This window comes from Ambystoma mexicanum, chromosome 4p (genome assembly GCF_040938575.1).
Source record: "Ambystoma mexicanum isolate Mex_15411 chromosome 4p, UKY_AmexF1_1, whole genome shotgun sequence".
NCBI classification, from domain to species: domain Eukaryota; kingdom Metazoa; phylum Chordata; class Amphibia; order Caudata; family Ambystomatidae; genus Ambystoma; species Ambystoma mexicanum.
Window position 1 is genome coordinate 973,162,949 of NC_090927.1, and position 25,459 is coordinate 973,188,407.

At 46.3% G+C, this 25,459-nt stretch overlaps 1 protein-coding gene across 2 annotated transcripts in view; it reads right to left on the reverse strand.

Moving 5' to 3' along the window:
- Positions 1–25,459, reverse strand: part of ARMC2 (armadillo repeat containing 2) — a 948,787-nt gene that overhangs the window by 332,525 nt on the left and 590,803 nt on the right. For both annotated transcript variants that reach the window (XM_069606547.1, XM_069606546.1), the window contains one exon: positions 5,260–5,572. In XM_069606547.1, coding sequence (XP_069462648.1) covers positions 5,260–5,572 — 313 coding nt within the window. The remainder of the gene's footprint in view (positions 1–5,259; positions 5,573–25,459) is intronic.

Sequence of the window (25,459 nt, forward strand, 5' to 3'; positions counted from 1 at the left end):
AAGACCCTCCCAGAACTTGCAGATAAAATCTGCTGTCTCCATGTTCCGGCATCCCTTCTGTGCTCCTACCTCTTCTTGATTTGCCAGCTGTGTGCTTCTTCTCTACTTCTAATACTGCAGCCTGCCTTCCAGCTCTTGTTCCAGCTTCTTCTTCTCCTCCTTTCCTGAGGGGGGCCTTTAATGCCTCCCAGCTTCATTAACAATTTTCAGGTGTGGGCTGTTAAACTGAATTGCCAGACTACTGCAATGGCCACTAAGCTTAACTGCATGCGTCTTCAGCCTTCTTTCTCGTCCCAGTACTTTTAGGATTCTCGGACTTGTTCAACTAAGTTAGGTTTTTCCACTTCTGCAGTTTGGCAAAATGCCATAAAAAGTGTGAATGCATCTGCCGTTCCCTGGCCACATCAGAAGGGTCCCAGATCAGGTTTCTGGGAGGAATCATCACCGATTCGTCACAGTGGACACTGGTTTTTGTTTACTTATTTATTTCCACTTATAATGTCTTCACTACTGTATGCAGGGGCGCATATGTGGGAGTAGAATACTCTGCTGCTGCTTTTAAAGCACGTAATGGATATAATGCCTGTGCTTCCTATGACAGATCACTGCTGTGGGGTGGAGGAGGAGCTGGAGCCATGGATGCTATGCCCAATTCATCATGCTGATTAAGCATCCATTCTTTTGCAGGTGGCTCCTCCATTTCTTCCCCATACATTTTCCACAATTCCAGAATGGCTAGTCAATTCTGCAACTGTTTTCCCTTATATACGGCATGTAAATATGTTGCAGTACTGCCTTCGAGTGTGTGCCCTTCTGCGACCAGGTGAAAATCATTTTGTCTGCACTGTCCTTTACCCACTGAGCATGGTATTTGAGTATTTTGTCCTTATAGCAGGGTAAAACTTTGCACAGGTGGATAATGGGAGTATCTCCCATGATAATATGTCAACATTTAACTTACCAATACTTACACATTTTATTTAAATTCTCTCTTACACTTACCCTCTTTTACCTCCCTTTCACACCATTCTCCAATAATACTGCCCTTGCACTTAATACTTCTCTTTCTCCGAGACCACACCTCCTGCGTCATCCAATGTTTCAGAGCGGCACCACAAATGGCACTCACTCCTCGCTGTTCCCTCGAAGCCTTCTGAGTAGCACAACAACCATCATTCACGCTCTGAGCAGCCCCACCTCGCTGCTCCCACACCGGACCACACTCTTCCATCCACAAAACAATTTAACATCCTCCACGATATGTAATAAACAAAATAAATACACTACGGCCGTCTTCCCAACTCCTGGTGCGGTATCCATTTATTATTCATACCTCGTAACAAGGTGTAGCACATGATCTTTCTTGACCCTTGTCAGAAGCCATCTCTTTTATTCTTTATCTCTTTATTTGATCACAATCCCCCAATGTACAAAAAATCCTTTTCCCCTGTTTTGCCAGGCCGATGTCATACTCCCATTCGTGGATCAGCATCAGGTCTTTGGCGTCGGGTCTCCCCTATCAGACGCAAAACCCTTCGCCGCCCACAGGGCAACCTTCGGAGACCGGACATGACTTTCTCCAAAAGAGGCTCCTGTCGACCTCTCTGTATTTGTGCGCAATCCTGTTCTCCAGAGGTTGCTCCCGCAACCCTCAGGGACGCAGAAGGTATCCCCCCACAGTCTGACGACACTGAGCGAATCATCCTCTGCTACCATCTGTTAAGATGGCCTGGGAAGTCCCTAGTTGGGGGGCTAGATCAAACTGGACTGTAAGGAACTCATGGTAGCAACAGTAAACACAGACACAAGTTATCACAGTTCAAGGGTGTTTATTGAACAATAAATGTAGGGTGGAAAAACGCCTAACCTAAACCAAAATCTAAGATGGGAGCAAGCTTCGACCATCAAATGAAAATAAGGCAGTCCTTGTGGAGTCTTGTCAAAATAAATGGCCTATACTAAAAAAACGATTACCAAATCCTTACAACTGAATATAGAAAGAGTTCAGGATAGGGCTTGCAAAATAAAGAAGTGATCACAAATAATATATCAGGATGTGATTGCCAGGGGTCTCCCTTGCCCACGTTTTGAGCACAAGATAAGGTGGGTCTCCTGAGTGTAGCAGATACTCGAGCCTTCCTATCACGAGTTGACACTTCTGTTTCAGCTATCAGGTTATCAAGGGCCAAGACTCTTTACTTTTAAAAAGTCTCTTGCCTTCGAGGGCTTGATGTCTCAGCAATAACAAAACAAAAGTGTGGTTCCTTTTTGTACTTGGGGTGTTGATTTCTCACCTTTGGGTCCCCCCCTTCTGGGCGCAGACCCTTCTCGAATCTCAGTCTCTCTCCACCGGGTTAACTGTGGCTTTCCTCTCCTTCACAAATCTTAATGTCTTTTTAAACAGTTCCTGTGGACATCCCTCTGCCGGGTTCACCTTTGTCAACAAACTGTTTCTTGGGACTTTAGACTTTACGCCTCTTTATCGGCTTCCCTCCTTCGGGTTCACTCTAACCACTTTTGCTAAACAGTTCACTGTGGACCTCCCTCGATCGGGTTCACTTCTGTCAACACACTGTCCTCAGGGACTTCAGGCTTTCGCCCCTTTTTGTCAGCATCTCTCTGCTGGGTTCACTCTTGCAAACTTCATCAATCATGCCTTTGGTAATCACCTGTCGGTCAAAGTCTTTTGGATGTACAGAGGATTTTGCAAGACTGCCGTATGACCACTTTAACCGTTCCTTTACAATCTTTCCCAAGGGATTCTGGTATTTGTAGTTTCAATAATCATGGGATATATCAAAGTCTCTTGAGTGAGCACCCACGTGGTGCTGAATCCCTCTCCAGCTGGTCTCCACTTTATTCTTAACAGTTCCTTGAATTTCCCTAAGTTGCTACTTTGCAGCTTTCGTTCAACACAGTTTGGTTTCTTATCGATTCTACCCTCGACTCCCCGGCTGTGATGAACCGCTTGGCTTTCTCTTCTCAGTCAAGGTTGGTACCACGGAGACAAGCGTCTCTCCCCGGCTTGGTAATCAGCGGAGGAGGGTCTCATGTACCACTGACATTTGCTGCAACACACGCTGGCTATTGTTCGCAGTCTTACGATTCCTTCTGCAGAGGGTTCACGGGCCTTGGTCGGAAAGGGCAAGGTCACTTCTCTCATTGTCACCCCCTCGGTATGCGCCGTCTTTCTCCTCCTCTTAGACTGCTGTGCTGAGTTAGGTCTCGCATCGTGCGGTCTGCCTTGCTCATAGTGTGCTTTCGTGCTCCACCTTTTATCCCTGTGGGGAAGGGAAAGGGCCGCCAGGTGTGTGTGATTCTGGTCAATTGCCTGCCTTTGCCTGGCCCTTGTATTTGGACATATCAGGTAAATGGCTCTGGTGTTAGTCCATTGTCTTTCGTGTTGTGTGAAAGTGTTCGTGTCGAAAGGGGGGTGTGGGGGGAGTGTTTTAAAAAGTCCTACGTGGCAGGATGGGAAAAGGTACTGGAAGAAGGGGGATACCCTGTCTCTCCCATCAGTGTCCCACTCCCCAAGGACCCCCCATCCAGGTGATCCTCCCCCTCACTGGTCCTCCCCAGGAATTTGATCCAATAGCAATGGCCGTGTCCTGGCCACTTGGATGACAGATCCCCGGGAACTAGCTAGGGAGACTCGCACAGGACGCAATAACAGAAATAGACAAAGTGAAAGGCAAAACCCAGCTTTATCACCATCCAAATAAAGCAGGGAGAGCATACACGCATACAATCCTGGATACTCTCAACATGCTTATCAAAAACAATATACTCCATATTCGTATAACTGACATCATACTGTAATCTTAGTTACCAAAACCTTTGGCGTACAAGGATTGGTTAATAGTGGTGACTACATATACATTCTATATGGGTTACATTTGTGATTGGTTAATGCTTGTCTGATGGCTCTTCCTGAGACCACCTCTAAATTGATAACAGTATAAAGATATCATCTCTACAATGAACTATTGGTTGGCATAATACAAAATGGGCGGCCTAACATCAGAGGTTTTGATCAGTTGGCTTCTTGCTATCCAACCTTGGACAACTCTCAGGTCATCAAGACACGAGCCAGACAGGAGTAGGGGGAGAGAGGTCCACATACTGCTTTCCTTGCAATTAAATAAGATACCATCCCTCATGTCTAGGCCATCAGCCAGAGTGATCTCTTTCTATTTGGCCTTGTGCAGCGTCTGGGGATATGTGTAAGGAGTAAGGCAGGTGTCTTATTTGTGTTCGTAGCTAATAAATGGAGAGTGTTCTTTATTTATGGGTCATGTGTGATGGGAGCTTGTTTGGAAATATTTCATACTGCATTTACTACCATTTTAGCTAAAATTGGAGCAAGTGTTATGTTTTCTTTTGCCAGGGGGGACACTCTAAGTTATTTGTCATGGAATCTTTTGGCTTATGATTGTCCTGCACATGGCTTAAGAAGGCTGGTTGTACTCTTAATTAATCAGAGAATATACGGCTTGCGTCTTGGGAATCAATATCTGGTGCTTTCTCTCTGTCGTTACTATACTCCCTTATTTATGGTAACCTTGGCTTGGGCTGCTAGCTACTGTCTGAGCTCTGCACAGATCTGTATTTGTTATTTCAGCCTTTTGAGTTCTTTTGAAGCCTTGAGGCCTTTCGTTTATTTGGAAGCGTGTTGTAGCTTCCATTTTGGAAAAGATGGATGCCCATTACTGTTGCATTTCTATGTTAGTGAGCTATATTACAGTGTTGTTCATGTTGCATTCAGCTTATACTTTGCTTATGTTAGTATTATTCATGTCTTACGGATGCTATGTTAATATTTGTCATGTCTAAATGCATGCGTTACCTAGTGTTCGTGTTCTTCATGTTGAGTGCACATTTGCTTCATGTCTAATGATGCACATGCATTGTCACATCATTGGTTTGGTTTTTCTCGTGCCATCTTCAGCTTAGATTGTGTCCATCTCTTGCTCTACCTGCCTGGGATAAGGGTGTACGTTTGTCTTAGTGAGTAACGTTTCTCACCTGTGCAATATCGAACTGGGTGGGGCAGAAGCCATGGATGACTTATTCATCTGCCTCTCAACATTATCTGATAAAAACACATCTTTTGCATTTCTTTTGCATTCCAATGGCCAGACCCCTATGTTGATTAAAGAGAATGTTCTTAAAATTGCTCAATGAAGGACACTTGCAAATCTTAAACATTATAATATCAAATAAGCATGCACAACAGTAACATAATAGCATGGATCTTACCTAGTACTTTAATGAGAAGATCCACACAGTTTTGATTCGCCGACAGTGCTGCTCCAATATTGGGATGAATGGAAATGTTTGCTATTACTCTGATGAGTTTTATTAGAATATCTTCCAAATCAGAAGGGCATTTCTGATTCTTTCTTTCTCCATTTTTCCTTACTTTATTCGCCTTCATATCAAGTTCACAGTAAGTTTGGAATAGTGATAATAATGTCTCAACGCTGCCTTTCTCTGTGTAAAATTGCTCACGTGCTTTATTATTTTTTGCTGTTAAGTTACCAATGGTGAAAATGATCCGGACAACTAGATCCTAAGAAATAAAAATACAATCAATAAAGATATGGAAACATTTCCAATACCATCAATGCATATTTTGCTGTAGGCATTCCATACTCTACCTTAAATCTTTGTACTGGAATCCATGTCATTACCTTGGTGCAAAGCCATATATGTCTTTGTATCTGTGTAAAAGCTTCCCTGCATTTGCATCTTTTTTCTAAGCAGGGGACATGCCGCTGGTAGTCCCTCCCAATATTTTCCTATGCCCTTACCCTTTTGTACATCATTACCACTTGTGCCCTGAAGATCAAAACTGACACACTTGCACCAATGCTTTTATAATGATGCAAATAACCTCTCACCTTGTATTTCTATATGACAAGAGCTGAAAGAAACTTCAGTTGGTAGTAGAAATAATTTGCTTACTAGGCACAGCAGGTAATAGCAATGGTTACATATTTTCTGCATTGTGCTACAGCAAACGGGACATACCTGCAGCTATCAGCCCCATCTAGGCACCAGCTGAGCAGCAACAATTTCCCTTCCTTGTTCCTGCTGTGTCAGTCACTAGCCTCCTTCATGCACATGTTCCGGCATAACCAACTACCCTTGCAGATGTGATTAGTGACGGCTAACATTTGAGATGATGAATTCAAAGAGTACCCAATTCCTAAAAGCTTTGGGAAAAATTGGCATGCTTATTAGGAAAAGTTCACCAATTCTCTTTGTGTGCCTTAGTGTTCGTCATCATGCTCATCACTGAATCTCAAGTTCAATTGTATAGACCATAAAAGTACACAAAAATAGATAACATAGAATAGATATAAAAGATTATACAACAATATAAAAAGTAATGATGCACTTCATGTGTTATCACATAGTCCTTGAATCAATTAAATAACCAACATATGAGAAACTATATAACGTGTCCATACAATCATGTGTATATACACAGTATACAAATCACATGGTTTTTAAAATCCCATCCCGCCTCCACTCCACTACAGCTTACCAATATAGGTTGAAACAGCGAATATCACATCTAATGACCTTGATGCTTCACAAAGGAATTAATCTGCATTCAAAGCCTGAATACCTCCATTGGATAAGCATGATTTTGAATTTCTACTTTGTTAACAAATACAGGACATACAAAGGAAGTGCTGTACATTTTTCAAAACTTGGGACAAAATGGACAGCAAACTGATCTACACTTAATCCACCAGGCCTTGGTTGAGGCAACTGGCAATGTACCTAGCCACATTTGCAAGTGTAAAGACCTCTGAATTGGTTTATTAATCAAACACAAGTACTCTTGCAAGTAATTATCCTGCTTGATGGATAAAAAAAAGCATACACAGTGGATAGATCCAGGGACTTGTTAATATTCTTCCTCATTGTCCACTCAAAGTGGGCATCAATATCAAGCTGCATGCCTTTGTTAGTTATCCCAAAAGGGTTTAGCCATAACTACTCTAGATTCAACCGCTTTAGGTGGTCCCTAATATATTTGAACGATGGAAGTGAAATTACATGCTGGTACCTCAATAAATATGTCAGAGCATCTCTATAGTTAGAGACTTGCAGTACCATTTACAAACCCAATAATGTAATGGTTCAATGCTATCTCATCATCAATGGGTGTAAGACCAACATCCAAGTGGAATGAAATGTTGGGTGTACCAAATGTTATTTTCAGTTGCGAGCTTTGCTGACATATTACAGTGCCCCCATAACTATAATCCCGTCAAGGCTGCTGCAATAGCCTGGGCTCTATATATTTCCAGACACGGAGGTAGAATATTATTACCAAAAGATATGAAAAAGCTCAACATTCTGTTACTCTTTCTTCCCAAGATTGAGTTCACTTTTTCAATGCAGTGGTTCCAACTGCCATTCCAGCCCAGCCTAATTCCCAGATAGTCAAAAAAAGGAACCTCCTAAATTCTGGTTTCCCCTATAAATATGTGCAGTGGGGAGCAGGAACTATGTTTTTTCCCCACACCTCATCACTTTAGTTTTATCTTTGTTTACTGTTGGACCTTGGCGGGCACGATAGCTAAGAAGATACTCTTAATGTTTTGTCAAGCCACAAGGTGTGTGGCAAAATAAGAACTGCATCTTCAGCAAACATTAGGAGACAAATCCTCTCATCCCTCAAAAAAGGGGCACCCAATGGGTAAAGTGGTAATCTGTCCATCACCCCATTGAAGAACATATTAAATAGAGTTGGAGGAAGAAAGCATCCTTGTCAAACTCCCTTTCCTACAGGAAAGGGTTTTGTGCATTCCCCTTCAACCCCTTAACTCACAGATGCCATGCTGTTCTCAAACAATTCAATGATCGCTTTTAGAAGTGACAATGGTATTTTTTTCTTAGTCATGGCTCTCCAAAATTCAGACATCACCATCCCATCGAAAAACAGCCTTTGCGTCAATGAATAATCAAAAATAAGGCTCCCTCTTTAACTGAAATATATTTGTTCATTATTAGATTGAGCCTAAAAGCTTGATCTATCTTGCTCACTCCATTGGAAAAGTGAGCCTGGTGACGGCGTATTGCATTAATTTTGTTAATCCAACACTGTTAGTCTAGATAAAATAATTTTACTGTACATTTTAACTGCTTGCATCTAGGAGTGAAATTGGTCGATAGTTGCCAGGATGATCACAACCCCCTTTTTTGAATATCGGGACAATCTCTGCAAATTTTCTTGACATCGGCGTCTTTCCAAGTTTAATTATAGCATTAAGGATCAACAAAAAATATGAACCCCAAGCCAGAAATGTTAGCGGTTCACCGGAATTCAACAAGGACCCGGGCCTTTATCACAAATTGACTATTTTATTGATACATACACCCTTGAGATCATTACTTACAAGGTAACAGTTTGTCTGACCTCTACTGAAACTTTGCAATTCATCAGAATTAGTAATAAAAGATGGTCTATCCTCAATATAGAGTGATGAGAAGTGACTAACCCAAGCATTCTCAGTTATTGCCATTTGTAAAGGATTCCCCTCGGAACATATTTTCCAAAATGCCCTTGAATCTTTGTGCTTTGTGGACAACATAAAAGCTTCCAATTTTCTTCTGATTTAGTCATAATTATTTCCTTAATCAGAGTCTTATCTCTTCAGGTTCTTAACCACCTTACCATTTGCCTGAATACATGATTTCAGAGCTTTCATAGTTCATTTATTTCCTCTTGCAGTCCTTATTGAACCAGCTCTCCCTTGCTGACTGGTTAATAGATACTATTTTAGCTTGTTTTGTAAATAAGGGTGCAAGAATAGAAATAACAGTATCATGGGAATTCAATATTATGCTAGTCAACATGGTAGGTATCTACAACAAGTTAAAATGGGGATTGATTACCGATACACCATAGGGGCTATTTTGTTAAAGTCACAATCATCCCATTTCAATCGCCTCCTATTACTTGATGGGCACAGAACAGTCTGATTAATGTTCCATTTGACATTCAAGACTATGGTCACTACTCCGTGATCACTTTCGCTTATTAAGAAAATATCCAGTCTTAGCACATTTCGAGTCTAGAGGTTGATTAAGATGTAATCAAAAGGAGTACATTTGCAGAAACTTTGATAAGTCGGAGAGGGTGGGATATCACAATTTAAAATCAATCATTACACACCTGGACACCCATTTTATAAAATAATTGGGCTGTCTATAATTAATATGTCAGACTTTTTGTGACATGGCGGTGTTAGGAAAGGAATATCTCAAACTATTCCTCTTCAACAAGGTCTAACATTTAATCTTGGGGCTCAAATTGCAGGTTCAAATCCCCCATAATAAAAATGGTTGGATTGCCTGAATTATTGTTTCACTATTTTCCCCACCATGCAGTCCAATGTATTCCAAATGCCCATAACTTTGGGTCTGTATGGTCTATGATACATATTAAATATTAAAAAGGCACCCCCTCTCATCAAGAGAATCAGTTTCCAAAGATGCTATGTGGGCATTGAGCTTCACACTTAGCAGTATATGCCCCCCTGGCCGGCCTATCTTACGTGTAGGGAATACCGCATGAATTTCGTATAGCCTTCTAAGATTAAAGCGCTACAAGCCCATAATTCCTGGAAACATATTAGATCAAAGGCTTCGATAACATTCTCCCATTCTTGGCCCTCTAGATGTTTCGCCATAAAAGCAATGTTCCAGAAGACCAGATTTATCTCATTGCAACGGCACCTCTCTTCGTTTGAGGGGTGGGGTTGGGGGGTTATGGGAATGGCAATGGGAAGGTTCTCATGTTCTACCTGTAGGTGTTTAGAGTGTCTTGGCACATCAAAATTAGTTGTGATGGCCTCCCTAATTGGATATGGGTGTTATTAATATGTTCATCAATAGCTTGATTAATTAATATAAATTGTGGTGTCTCAGGACCCACGGTAGGTGGTGCTACCTTGCAGGGATTTAACAACTTAGTTAACTCATTAAGATTCTGATTGACTGTTCTAATCTCATGTTTCAAACCTATCATTTGATGGTGCAAACAAGCAATTTCATCCATAAGCGATGGACACTTAAGACTATTAGGACAAAACGCAACAGTCTGTGGTGCATGTAGTGCAATGAGTTCCACCCGACAATCAGGGGGTTCTTTTTATAAGATATAGCCATGTTCACATTGATGGAATCAGTCACAATTGCAGCATTCGCATTGGTAGGATGTAGTTGGTTTTCCAATTCGTCCAAAGGTTGAAATCGATTTGAAATTTTAATTCCTTATATGATAACAAAAGGAACTGGCTACAAATCTTCAGTTTTCCGATTTACCTGCAACTTTTTCACAAAACAATTTGTCTGCCTCATCTTTCTTGTTGTACAGTTCCACCAAAAAGACATCATTGCATCCGCCTAGTTGATTTGGTGAACATGCGATCACAGTGGGGTTGCAAACCAAGAATTTCCTTGTACATATGGAAGTTTTGCACAATTTAACATAGATAAAAGGCAATTTTGTTGGCCTGCAGCCATAATAACCAGTTGGTTAACTGGTTTAGAAGGTTCCATTCAAGCTGCCCAATCAGAGTGCTTGATATCATCTAGTAGAGACTCAATAGCAGTAATAAGGAAGTTCACCTCCGTTACTGGTGCCACCAGATGGGAAACTCTTTTGGAACCATTTGCAGGAGAAATATGGTTGTAGCTTTGCGTTTCAACATCTTCCTAAGCTGTTTTGAAATCAGTTAACAGGTGTCAATATCAACAATGACTATTGTTATTATTTGAAGGCAATGGGGAACGCATGACTGGCTTGTGGGGCTGAATTAGTCCAACACCCCCAATCTCCCAACAAACCACTGCAGACCCCTTTTATGAGCAGGCTATCTAAGGGAGAATGAGGGATCAATAAAGCTTCCTTCAAGTGAAGTGCAAATTGAAAAATATAAATAAACTAGATTAAAGGAGGACAAAAATAAAAAGATAAAAATATTAAGTGCCTTAGCCAAGGACTACCTCCATATTAAAATCCAAAACAGAAACCGCCTGAATTCAGGTAGTTGAAATGACTAATAAATAAAGTTTTCGATTCAAGCAATAAAAAGCTTGGTCAGGTCACCTCAGCATCCCCAGAGCCTTGCATGCTTGCCGTTTCCGCCTTCACAGACTGCTGCTTACTAACCTCGCCCTTTGCTGAGGACTCAGTGGCATGCTGCACCGTTGAGTGCTGGGTGAGTGGTGTTAGCCACAAAGTGAGGCAGAGAGATCCTCGTGGCATGGCTGGCTGCTGCCGACTACCCTCAACCTTTGCCGAGGGCTCAGTGTGCTGCTGCATTGAGTACTGGCTGGGAGGTGCTAGCCACAAAGCGTGGGGTAGAGATCCTTGCGGCACACCGCCCTCACCCTTCGTATTATCAGAACTAGATTACTAGAACAGCCTATGCCTTGGCCTCAATGAAAGACAATAAGGAAAATCAAACAAGAGTACAGTCTGATCACATCATTATTTTAGCTTATTTTGTGTAATGTATAACTAAACAATATGCCAAAATCACTTCAGTTATCAAACAAATATATATATATATATATTTTTTTTTTATTTAAATTCCGAAGGATAAAAAAGATGTGCAGTGAAATAGGGGGAGTGCTGTGCATAAACAATGATGCGCTAAGTGCCCAGAAAATTCTGGTCAGTGACCACAGACAAATTAAACAATTGTTCAAAATACATTCAATATGTTACAAGGATAGGTTATTCAAGGACAGCTCTACACTTATACAGCGTCAACATGCATGTTTCAACCCTTTAATATGTTGTTCAACGGGTCTTCATCAGGACATGATATCCCTCCTGAATGTGTAATTATCAATCAATTTCAGCTTTATTTTGACAAGAAAGTCATAAAAGCAGTACACAATAAAAAAGTAAGTACAGCAACATCATAAACACTTGGAACATTAGTCACTTACAATCGAGAGCTAATTCATCAGCTACCAGATAAAAACATCTTAAGAACAAATAGGTTCATTAACAACATTATATAGGGCTGGCCTTTCTCAAATGCATTTTTCCTGCCCAGCTCAGATATTTGCAGGTAGCAACAACAGCAAGTACGTCTGCAGTGTCCAAACACTTAGCCATAGCTTTGCTTAGTGTCCTGCAGGCGCAATTTAAAAACAAGGTCTTCAAAAAATGCTTCCTCAAAGGCTTAGTCACTGGACAAAGTAATAGGTCATGTTGTACAGTTTCATCCACCTCACCGCAAAGAATGCATATTGCGCGAATGGCATTGTTCCATTGATGACAAAGTGCGGCTGTAGGCAGAACTCCAATACGGAGCTTTAAGTACCCAGCCCTTTCCCACCTAGAGGTGTCATGATGCTGGTACTCTTAGCAGCCGACCCGTTTCTTAATGGCAAGATATCAGGCCAGTTGCTCGAGACACTGGATTTCCCCAGGATATCACGCTGGGCCATAGCCCCTGCTGCGGTCTTAATCACTTGCTTGGACATTGATGTTATTATAGTGGGGTTAGACCAATACTCCCCCAAGCCCAGGTGACCTGAATAGCTTTTCTCGTGGGCAACCCACTACAAAGAGCTGCTCCCTTGCTGGGACAGCACATCCATACCCGCTTCTTTACATTTGTGCGGGTGAATATTTGACTATAAAATGGGCCCAGTAGAGCACCAGGTGCAATTTGCAGATCTTCTCAAACCCTTCTAGCCCAGTTTACAAAACCACAGGAATATTTGGGCAGAAATGGGCAATCTCAGAATGTTTTTTAAAAATGTGGTCTCCGCCACTGCAAGGGGCTGGGTCACCGCTTGACCCCAGAGTTCAGCCCTGTACAATGCTGCCTGGTGGGCTTGTGCTTTATAAACCTCCAACGAGACCCGTACTGCCCGAGTCCCCTGCTCATTAGTGAATCTAGAAAGGGGCCCACTGTACCTTGCCAGCGTTAACTTGGCCTTCTCAACCTGCATATTCCAGCCACATGACGCCATGACTCTCAGATCTAGATAATCGTACGACTTGCTCAATCGTGCCATCCTCAATAGAGAGAATTAGGGGCTTCTGCATCTTCCTGGGGTTGGCATTGAAAATCATGGATATAGTTTTGCTGATGTTCAGGGAGTGCCCGTTCCTCTTAGTAAAAGTCACAAAGATCTCCAGTTGTTTGCGGGTCCCGGCAGGTGTTAGGGAGAGAAGTACTGCATCTTCTGCAGGAAACTTCTCATCCGATAGTGAAGGGGCGTCAGTCTGGGGAGCCAGAAGTCTCTTCAGGACTTCCTTAATAAAAATACAAAACAGCTTGGGTGCCAGCACGCATCCCTGCCGGACTCCCTTCTGGATGCCAATCCTGCGGGAGGTACTTCAATCAGCGCCCAAACGGACCACCGCAAAGTTCTCTGTATAAAGGCTCTGGATTGCTCAGAGCAAAGCAGCAGGAATGTATTATCAGAACTAGATTACTATAACAGCCTATGCCTTCGGCTCAAAGAAAGAAAATAACAAAGTTACTCACCGTAGGGACTACCTTACTCCTAGTCCATAGTCCCCTTTCCTCCATACTTTTGGGACATTCCGTCCTGTGGGACGGGAGCAGAGAACTTTTTGTAAAAAAGCATCAAATTGAAAAATGTGGCCGCCTCTTTTTACGCGGGGTACCGCACGCGGCTGTAACCCAGCCCTCCTCAGCTCCGCCCAGCGCATCGCCCTTCAGTCCTTTTCTATCGCCATATCTGAGACCATTTAAGCAATAATAGATGATACTTATTAGAGGGGACGGCGGGCGGGCGTATGGAGGAAAGGGGACTAAGAACTAGGAGTAAGGTAAGTAAGGTAGTCACTACGGTGAGTAACTTGTTATACTCCTACGTCCCGTCCCCTTTCCTCCATACTTTTGGGAGATTACCAAGCACTCCTTACAGGATAACGGGTGGATGGAACTCCTTTACTGAAAGAGGTTCTTGAGAACAGCTTGCCCAAACTGAGCATCAGCCCTGGAGCTCAGGTCTAAGCAGTAATGTTTCACAAAAGCTGATGGGGAAGCCCACGTAGCTGCTTTGGCAATGGTTTCCCAGGGAACATATTTTTGGAAGGCAATGGCAGCTGCCTTGCCCTGCACAAGATGGGCATGAATTCCCTTCGGAGGCTGAAGGCCCTGAATGGTATACGCCTCAGAGATACAGGAAGCAATCCATCAGGAGATAGTTGCTTTCGATGCCGGCTTTCGTTTCGGCTCACCAAAGGTCACCAAGAGCTGGGAAGAGCTCCAAAGATTAGATGTTCTGTCCAAATAAAACGTAAGAGCTCGCATTACATCCAAATTAATCTGAGGCCGGTTATGGGAAGAAAACTGGTAAGGAAATATACTGGTTCAGATGAAAATTGGATACCACCTTTGGAAGGAAAGAAGGATTGGTCCGAAGGAAAACCTTATCCTTGTGAAAGGTCAGGAATGGATGTTCTACCGAAAAGGCTTGAAGCTTGCTTACACGCCTTGCCGACGTCACCGCAATCAGAAAAGCCATTTTCCATGGAAGGAATTTCAAATGCACTGAAGCCATGGGCTCAAAGGGTTTATGGCATAAAGCACTAAGAACCACATTCAGATCCCCCTTAGGATGCGTGTTACGCACAGGTGGATACAGATGCAATAGACCTGCAAAGTGCCTTTTAATGACAGGGTTTGTCAAAGAAAAAGAGCAAGAGTAAGAAGATAGGTAAGCGGCAATAGCCGACAAATACGTCCTGCAAGACAAGACAGGCATGCCCAAAGCTGGCAGATACGAAATGAAGGACAGCAACGTGTCGATGGCAGCTTCTCTAGGGTCTAGCTTTTTTGCTAAACGCCAGTGACAGAAACAGAGCCATTTGCTCCAATACTGACACCTGGTTGAAGGTTTTCTAGCCGTCTGGATGATATGCATATTATCCGCGGACAAATTGAATCTTTCTAAAGATTTTAACTCAGGCACCAGGCCGCCAAGCTGAATGATTGTGGGGAGGGGTGCCACATCTGCTGATTGCAATGGTGAAGCAGGTTGGGAATCTGCAGAAGCCTGATCGGCGAGCAGACTGACAGATGCTGAAGCTCCGAAAACCAGAATCTGGCTGGCCACCACGGGCTATGAACAGGAGAGTGCAATTCAACATGTTCCTGAGCTTGCATAGCGCCCAGTGAATCAGTGGAAGAGGTGCAAAGGTGTAGGCCCACATATTGTTCCACAGAATCTCGAGAGCATCCCCCAGGGAAGAGGCTCCAAGCCCGTTCCTGGAAGCATAAAGAGGAAGTTTCCTGTTCAATGAGGTCACAAAGAGGTCCACTACTGGAGTGCCCCAATGGCGAAAAAGGTCGGAGAGGATCTGTGTGTTCAGCTCCCACTCGTAGCTGACCAACGCTCGCCGACAGAGAATCTGCCGTTACATTCAGCTGGCCCGGAATGTGTACCGCTAACAGCCAAACACCGTGCTGAATGGCCCATTCCCAAATCTGAATGGCTAGATCTACAAGGGGAGGTGACCTGGTACCCCCCTGCTTGTTGACGTAAAACATGGATACCGCATTGTCCGTGCAGATGCGGACCACTTTGGTCACAATCCCTGGCTTGAAAGCTTTGAGCGGCAGGAAAATCATCAGAAGCGCCAGATAATTAATGTGAAATTGTCTGTCCTGCGGCGACCATAGGTCGAAAACCTGAAGATGATCCATCGTCGCACTCCACCCGATAAGGGAGGACTCTGTCATAATGGTCACCTGAGGGGAGGGCTCCTGAAAATGTGCACCCACCAACGGATTGCTGGAAGAAGACCACTATAGGAGATCTGTCATCATGCAGGGTGGAATCGGAACCATTTTGGTGTCCGGGCCCACTGCCTGAAGCCAGGAGCTCCAAAGAGCCAACTGGGTAAGTTGCATCTTGAGACGCGCTAGGAGAAGAGCAAGAACGCACAAGGCCATGAGGCCCAGAAGCCTCTGGAACCACCAGGCGGACATGCTTTCCGACTGAATGAAGACTTGACGTGTTTAACAGATCCGCCATCCTGTCCACCGTCAAGTATACTCTGCAGTCGATCGTGTGCCAATGGAAACCCAGGCATATCAGGTCCTAAGAGATCGTCATGGAAGCTTTCCGCCAGTTCACCGACAGCCCAAGACTGAACAGGAGCTGAAGGAGAGACTGAAGATTGCTTGAGGCTTACACCGGACAAGGACTGCCCAGAAGCCAGTCGTCCAAATACAGATAGACATGAATACCCTGTAGCCTTAAAAAGGCTACGATGACTGACATCTTCGTGAAGAAACACAGCACCAAGCTGAGAAAAAAAAAGGGAGCACTCGAAACTGGTAGTGCTCCTCTCCCGAGGAGAACCACAGATATTTCCGATGCAGGCTCCAAATCAGGATATGCATATAAGCCTCCTGAAGGTCCACAACGCTGAGCCAGTCACCCTTCTGAAGAGATGACTTTATTTGACAGGGTGTAATCATCTTGACTTTCTCTTGGGGAAGAGAAAGGTTGAACTGGTAAAGGTCTAGAATGGTGTGCAGGCCAGCCTGGTTGGGTTTTGGCACTGTAAACAGACGAGAGTAGAAGCCCTCCCCTCGTTCCACTAGGGGAACGGGTTCCACCGTCCTGAGATACAGAAGCTTCTGGACCTCGGCTCTGAGGGAGGGCATCCCCGACTGCTGAAAAAGAGGATTGAAGGGTGGGGTAGGGGGAAGGGGCAAGCAGAAGCCCGCCTGAGCGATGGACAAAACCCACCGGTCATTGGTGATGGCGTGCCACACCTCCAGATGAGACGAGATTCGTCCTCCCACCGGAGTCTCGTGCGAGTGCCAAAGAAATATTTTGCAGACTTTTCGGCAGAGAAAAAAAGAGTTACTCTCTTACCTGGTAACGTTCTTTCGATTGGGATGGTCCGACGACGTATTCCATATCTATCTATGACAGTAATCACCACAGCTGTGCTGCTTTGGAAAATCTTTCGGCGTCTGCATCTTGCATCGATGACGTCGATACGCTGTCCTCGAGGGCCTCCGTCCAGCCGACGTCACCGGATGTTATACGTAGGAGGCACGACGCCCGTAGCCTCAGTTGTACTCTTTTCCACAGAACGTGTGGCACCAATCTTCTGCCAGTCTGACCACAGAAAGCCTTGCGGAAACCTAAGCTGCAATCGCATAAGAAATTCTGTAGCAGGGTAGGCAGGGTGGGAGCGATATGGAATGCGTCGTCAGACCATCCCATCGAAAGAACGTTACCAGGTAAGAGAGTAACTTGTTCTTCGAGGGGATTGGGTCCTCCAACGTATTCCATATCTATGACAGACTTCCAAAGCAGTACCAACGTATGGAGGAGGGAAAAAGAATTTAGAATATAGAAATTTACAATGCCCAATCAAATTGCAGAGTAAAGTACCGCCTTGCCAAAGGCCAGATCCTGCCCATGGATAGAATCTAGGGAGTAGTGTTGCACAAAAGTAAGGACCGAAGCCCAAGTGGCTGCTTCACAGATGTTACGAATAGGAACACCCCTCTGCAGGGCAGTAGAGGCAGCCATACGGCTAGTAGAATGGGCCCGTAAGCCTACTGGAGGGTCATTCCCCGCCAAATGGTAACATTCAGAAATTGCCAAGATAATCCATTTAGACAAAGTCTGCTTAGTAACAGCTTGTCCCAAACGCCTTACAGCGTAACCTATAAAGAGCTGATCATCCACTCTGACACGGGACACGCGTGAAATGTAGAAACTTAAAGCTCTCCTAGGATCCAGCCTATGGAGCCTCGCCTCTTCCTTACCAGGATGCAGAGGAGGATAAAATGCCGGAAGAATGACCTTCTGGCTTAAATGAAATTCCGACACCACTTTCGGAAGAAAGGAAGGACGAACTCTAAGGACAACCCTGTCCTTATGAAACACAGTGAAGGGTGGCTTAACTGAAAGTGCCTGTAACTCACTCACTCTGCGAGGAGCGGAAGTGACCACAACTAAAAATACCGTTTTCAGGGTTAACAGTCTCAAAGGACAAGAATGTAAAGGCTCAAATGGAGCACCCATTAGAAACTTGAGAACAAGGTTCAAATCCCAACCGGGCACCTGGAAAGGTGACGGAGGGAACACATTAGTGAGCCCTTTCAGAAACTGAGAAATTAAAGGGATTTTAAAATAAGAACACTCCTCAGGTGAGCGCTTAAATATGGACAGCGCCGCCAGGTAACCTTTAATGGGACCCACTTGCAAGCCCTTGTGGGCTAAAGAAAGCAAAAAAGACAGAACCACAGGAATGTCACCTGAAAAAGGATCCACATTCTTAACCCTGCACCAGTCGCAGAACTTTCTCCAATGGCAACGGTACAGGAACTTTGTTGCGGGCCGTCTGGCCGAAAGCAACACCTCCATCACGTCTTCAGGGAAGTCCTAATCCTTATACCTCAACCTTTCAGAAGCCAAGCATGAAGGTTGAGGGATCTGACCTCTGGATGGAGAACCTGACCCCCTTCCCATGAGAGCAGATCGTCTCGGTAGGGAAGATGACGTGGAGGGCAGATGGATAAGTCGAGAAGGTCCGGGTACCACGTTCTCCGGGCCCATGACGGAGCAATGAGGATCATCCGGGAACCGAACCTCCGTAACCTCTGCAGCACTTGCGGGATGACGGGGACTGGAGGAAACGCGTACAGCAGTGGGAAGGACCACTCCACCACGAACGCGTCTCCTAAGGCTCCACTTGGAGGAAATTCCCGCGAGCAGAACCTTTCGCACTTCCGGTTGACACTGGAGGCGAAGAGATCCACTTGAGGGGTCCCTCAAAGGGCGAAGATCTCCAGGAGAATCTCCTGAGCCAGCTCCCACTCGTGAGAGACCGTGCTCTGCATACTCAGAGCGTTTGCCGTCTCGTTTTTTCGTCTCCAGCCAGATGAACTGCCGACATCAAAATTCCCTGCTGGATGGCCCAGAACCAGAGCTGCATCGCCTCCCTGCACAGAGGAAGTGACCCTGCCCCCCCCTTTTTGTTGAGGTAGTGCATGGCCACCGTGTTGTATGTCAGAATCAGGACATTCTTTCCTCGCACAGTCGGCAGAAAAGCCTTCAGGGCAAGCCTGACGGCCCTCAGCTCCAACAGATTGATATTATGGAGTCTGGACTCCGACGGAGACAAACGACCACTGACTGTCAACTCGTTGGCATGAGCTCCCCAACCCGTGAGGGATGCGTCCGTCATGATCGTCACGGGTAGCCAAAATGGAGCCCCCCTCATCAGAGTGCCTTCGTCGGCCCACCACAGAAGGTTCTGAGCGACCGAGGGTGGCACCTGAACGGGGTCCGACATCCCCTGCCGAAGGACTGTGACCACTGCATCTTGAGAGCCCATTGCAGCGATCTCATGCCTCTGGCACCAGAAGAATGCAGGATGCCATGAGGCCGAGCAACCTCAAGAACTCGAACGCCGGGGGACTCTGGGCACGTTGAAACTTGTGTACCATCTGCTGAATGTGAAGAACCCTCACCTGGGGAGGAAAACACTGCCCCAGGGATGTGTCGAGTACTGCTCCGATGTACTGCAGCCGCTGAGTTGGCGTCAAGTGGGACTTCTTTAAGTTGCGGAAGAAGCCCAGCTTGTGAAGGGAGTGGCAGGTGATGGACAGATGATCCAGGACCTGCTCAGGAGAGCGCGCCCTGATCAACCAATCGTCGAGGTAGGGGTAGATGTGAATCGCCCCTTTCCTGAGATACGCTGCCACCACCACCATGAGCTTGGAGAAAACCCTCGGGCGGAGGTCAATCCGAACGGCTGAACCCAAAACTGAAAGTGCGAGTCGCCAACCATGAACCTCAGGTACTTCTTGTGCTTGGGATGGATCGGCACATGAAAGTAAGCGTCCTTGAGGTCGAGAGACACCAATCAGTCCTGAAGTTGAAGGGCCTGGAGGACTTGAGAGAGAGTAACCATCTTGAACTTGTCCTTCCTGAGGAGCTTGTTCAAACCACGCAAGTCCATGATGGGTCTCAATCCCCCGTCTTTCTTCAAAATCAAAAAATAAGGGGAATACCATCCCTTGTTCCTCTCCGCTACAGGCATCAGTTCTATGGCGTCTTTCTCCAGCAGGGACTGAATTTACTGCGCAAGGAGCGGATCCGGACTCTTCAAAGAGATTCCTTGGTGGATTGTCGTGAGGCCTCTGCCGGAAAGGAAGACAGTAGCCATGGGCTATGATCTCCAGAACCCATACATTTTAAGTAAAGGCACGCCATTCTACAAGATGCTGCGCCAGCCTTCCCCCAACCGGCGAACCATGGGACATGGCCTCATCACTGAGCTGAAGCGGCTGCGGCATTGCCTGAGGGTAAAGAGGCAACTGCCCGAGCGGCCTTGGCACCTCGAGTACCCTGTTACGGTGGCCCCTTTGACTTTCAGCTCCTCTCGATCTACTAAAGGATGAGTAATATAGAAAGGAACCTCCCCTCCATTGCTGTCCCCTAGGACGAAAAGGCGGAGGTTGGTGAACTGCAGCGCTCAACTACTTCACTGCAGCTTTGGAGGTCTGCAACCTCTCAAGGCTCTCGTCAGCCTTGCTGCCAAAAAGATGTTCACCATCAAAGGGCATGTTGAGGAGCCGGGCTTGCACATCAAGAGCAAACCCCGACTTGCGCAACCACGCAAACCTGCGTATTACGGTGCTCGCCGTCATATACCGGCTGACAGAATCTGCCATGTCCAGACCTGAGTGAACGGACTCGCACATGGCATCCATGCCATCCTGCACCATGGCAAGAAAACCATCCCGTTCCTCCCCTTCGGGAATATGATCAGCCGCTAACGAAATACAGTTCCACAGAGTGTGCGTGAAATGTGACAAGGCACACACTGAGTTGGCTGCCTGCAAAGCCATACCCCCTGAAGAAAACACTTTCTTCGCCCAGCCATCGAAATGCTTGTCGTCCCTATTAGGAGGAATGGTAGGGTACGACGCCTGCTTTGCTGGGGCCGTAGCCGCCTGCACCACCAAACTCTTCAGAGTGGGGTGCGTGGTCAAGTAGCAGGGGTCGCTACTGGCTGGACGGTATTTTCGCAGCAAAGACTTGCTCACTGCCGGAAGACTCTCCGGGGCAGTCCAAGCCGCCGCCACCCTTCTCTGCAAGGCCATATGGAATGGCAGTACTGGGTCAGTTGGCGGACCTTGGTCGAGGATTTTCGTCAGGTCATCCTGCAGAAAATCCACTGGTGGCGCAGACCACCCCAAGTATTCCGTGACCCTCGACATAAGGCGCCGGTACGAGGACTCAGCATGGGTGCCAGGCTCAGGCCTACAGAACTCCACCTCCGGAGAGGTTTCCAGACCACTGGCGTCGTGCAATGACTGCCGCAGGTCTTCAATCTGGCTATGCCCAGACAAAATCTCGTCAGGTACCTACTCAGGAAACATACCTTCCTTCCTCAGACCCTTCATCCACCTCAGAAATATAATCCAGAGGCTGGAATGAGGGCACAGAAAAAGCGACAAAGACATTCTTAGCCTTGGCCAGAGCCTTGCTAGGGGGTTCCACCATGCCACGGGGTACCTCCGACAAAACAGCCTCGAAAGGTGTCGAGGGCGTCAATGGAATTGGCGTTGACGTCGAGTGTGGCGCCGACAGCTTCAACACAGTCCTCGAGGGCGGAGCCCCGAGCGTGTCCTTCGACAGCCTGGGCGCTGATGGCGTCGACGGCTTCCTCAGAGGCGGAGCCTCGATAGAGTCCCTCGATGACCTCGGCGCCACAGGCGTCAATGTCTTCTTCGAAGACTTCACAGGCTCCGACGGGACCTCGAAGGCGCCCGGTGATCGTGACGACCACTCGAGCCCGAAGGCGTGCGAGTGGTGTCTCTAGCACGGTCACAGCCGGCGTCTTTCAACGGCGCAGACGGACAGGAGCCCTGCGACTGAAAAATCTCCATCATCTCCTGCCGAGTGGAATGCTTGTTGGGACAAGCAACCCGCCGACGGGCAGAGTCCTCGGATGAGGAAGGCGACCGGTGACGGCGCTTCCGTGAGTGCCTCGAAGAGGCAGCGGAATGGCGGGACCTACTCCGGGACCGAGACCCCCCGGACCGACGACGACAATGTGGAGAGTCGCCCCTCGAATCGTCAGTCAAAAGGCCGGCGGACTTCTTCTTACGCTCCTGCAAGGCCTTCGAAGTAAGCGACTGGCAGTCTACACAGTCATCCATGTCATGGTCCTCACTGAGGCACCAGAGGCAGGCGTTGTGCGAATCCGTCAACGACATCTTGGACCCGCATTCCCGACACTTCTTAAAACCCAGCCGTGGGGTAGAAGACGAGGACATCATAGATATACACAAACGAACAGGTTCGAGGAACCGAAAGAACAGAACTCAGAAGAGTCAAGGTGCGCCGAGATCTCCGAACCGAACACGTTCGCAGAGAAAATGGAACTGAGGCTACATGCGTCGTGCATCCTACTTATAACATCTGGTGACGTCGGCTCGACGGAGGCCCTCGAGGACAGCATATCGACGTAATCGACGCAGGACGCAGAAAGATTTGCCGAAGTAACACAGCTGTGGTGATTACTGTCATAGATAGATATGGAATACGTCGGAGGACCCAATCCCCCTCAAAACTACCTGTCCCTGAAGAGGAGGCTGACGATCGAGAGAAAAACCGGCCACATTGCTGCCTCCGGTGGGAGTTACCCGGCGGAGGATCAGTTCTGCGCGACCTGCGGTCTTGGCACCCCCTGAAGCCTAAAGAGGATCGAGATATGGACCCATGTACGTCTCTTCTTTCCATCGATGAAGAGCTGAAAATGCGATGGAGGAACCTTCTGGAAGATCTCCTCCCACCAACGAAAACGACGTTGAAGTGCCGGGACCAAAAGGGAGTCACAGAAGAAACACAAGTCCTAATGGTGATCCGGTCACAGACACTCCAAGCAGAGAGAATGGGGATCCGTCCTAGCGAAGCAAATCCCAGACGCTCGGGCATAGACGGTGGACTATGCGACCGCAGAACCAGAGCAGGAGAGAAGGACAACGGGAAGAAAAAGGTCTTCCCAGTGATGCTAGTGCGCCCAGCCCCGACCATGCAGAGAAAAGGACTGAAGGGCGATGCGTGGGGCGGAGCTAAGGAGGGCGGGGTTACAGGCACGTGTGGTACCCCGCGCAAAAAGAGAAGGACACATTTTTCAATTTGATGCTTTTTTACAAAAAGTGCTTCCGGTCTAATCCAACAAGACAGAATGTCCCAAAAGTATGGAGGAAAAGGGACGGGATGAAGAAGTATACGGAAAATCAAACAAGAGCGTACAGTCTGATCACATTATTATTTTAGCTTATTTCATGTAGTGCATTACTAAACATGCCAAAATCACTTAAATTATCAAACAAATTTTATATATATATATATATATATATAGTTTAAATTCAGAAGGATAGAAAAGATGCCCATATCAGCCAATCGCCCAGCAAGGCGTAGGCATGAACCTCCGCTCTCCTTAAACTTGCTGCCCCCACCACCATCAGTTTGGTGAAAACCCTTGGGGCGGAGGTCAGCCCGAATGGCACAACTCAAAATGAATAATGAGAACCGCCAGCGATGAATGTCAGGTACTTTCTGTGCTTGTGATGGATTAGCACATGAAAGTAAGCATCCTGATGGTCCAATGACACCATCCAATCCTGGAGCTGGAGGGCCTGAAGGATCTGAGTAAGTGTGACCATCCTGAACTTGTCCTTCCTGAGGAACTTGTTCAAGCATCTCAAGTCCAAGATGGGTCTCAATCCTCCGTTCTTCTTGGGGATTAGAAAATAGGGAGAGTACCACCCTTTGTTCCTCTCCGTTACAGGCACTGGTTCCATAGCACCTTTCTATAGCAGACTCAGAATTTCCTGTATAAAGATCGGATCTGGAACCTCGAAAAAGCGGCTCCCCAGTGGATGGTCCGGAGGCCTTTTTAGAAAGGGGAAACAGAAACCCTGGGCTACTGTTTCCAATGCCCATGCATCTGAATTAATGCCACGCCACTCTTGCAGACGCAGTGAGAGGCAGCCTCCCACCTCAGACAGGTTTTGAGGCGGCTGAAGCAGCTGCTGATGTTAAAGTAGCCATTGTTTGGGCGGTCTTTGCACCTCTCCCTCATCTACCACGAAGAAATTTTCTCTGACCCCTTTGACTGGCCTGTCCTCTCACCCTTCCAACTGAGGAGTAGAAGCAAAAGGACTTTCCCCTCCAAGATGATCCACTGGAGTGAGAAGGTTGTGGTGGTCTGATGGCAGCTCCAAAGGATTTGGCTGCCGCCTTTGAGGTCTGCAGCTTTTGCAGGCTTTCATGAGCCTTGCTGCCAAACAGCTGGGTGCCATCAAAGGGCATGTTCGGGAGCCTGGACTGCATGTCAGGTGCAAATCCTGGCTTTCTCAACCGTCCAAACCTGCGTATTACCATGCTTGCCGCCATGGCTCAGCTGATGCTATCAGCTGAGTCCAATCCTAATTGCGTAGACTTGCACGTAGCTTCCTTTCCGTCTTTTGCAATGTTCAGAAAGCCGTCTCTTTTTCCTCTTCGGGAATATGATCAGCCGTCATAGATACACAGTCCCACAGGGTGAACGTGAATTTTGCTAGGGCACAAGTGGCATTAACAGACTTGAGGGCCATTGCTTCCTGCAAAAAATACCTTTCTTACCCAGGCGTCAAAGCGTTTATCATCTCTATCTGGTGAGATGGTAGGCTATGCTGTCTGTTTTGTAGATGTTGCTACTTGAACAACTAGACTTTCAGGTGTTGGGTGTCTAGATAAGTAGGTAGGGTTGCTACTAGATGGCCTGCATTTTTGGTGAGGTTCTTTACTGCTGGACTGGATTCAGGAACATCCCTATATGCCATAACCCTTTTCTGAAGAACTTTATGAAAAGGAAGTGTTGGATCCTTTTGAGGACCTTTATCCAGAATATCTGTTAGGTCGTCTTGCTCAAATGGTGGAGCAGGTCTGCCCCATCCCAGAAAATCAATGATTCTAGTCATCAGGTGCCTATAGGAAGGCATCAGCATGGTCGGCTGGGTCCATTTTGCCAAATTCCATTTCAGGTGAGGTGTGGACCCAAATAGTAGTTTGCAGATTCTCATACAGATCTTTAAGCCTGGATTCTTCAGAAATAAAACTTTCTAGGACGTTAAGTGTGTTCAGTTGCAATCCAAATGGTGGAGTGTCGTTATCTGAGGGTTCGTAATCCTAATAGATTGAAGATAAAGACTTGAAAAAGTCCTTTTTCAGGAAAAGGCGTGTATGATTTTTTTTATCTCTAGGTTGTGAAGGTAAAGGTAATCATGGTTTCGACATAGGCGTCGATGGCTTCGACACTAACGTGTCAATGACTTTTCCGTCGCTTTTGCCTTCGACAGAGCCCTCGCAGGGCTCGACCCTCAACTCGAAA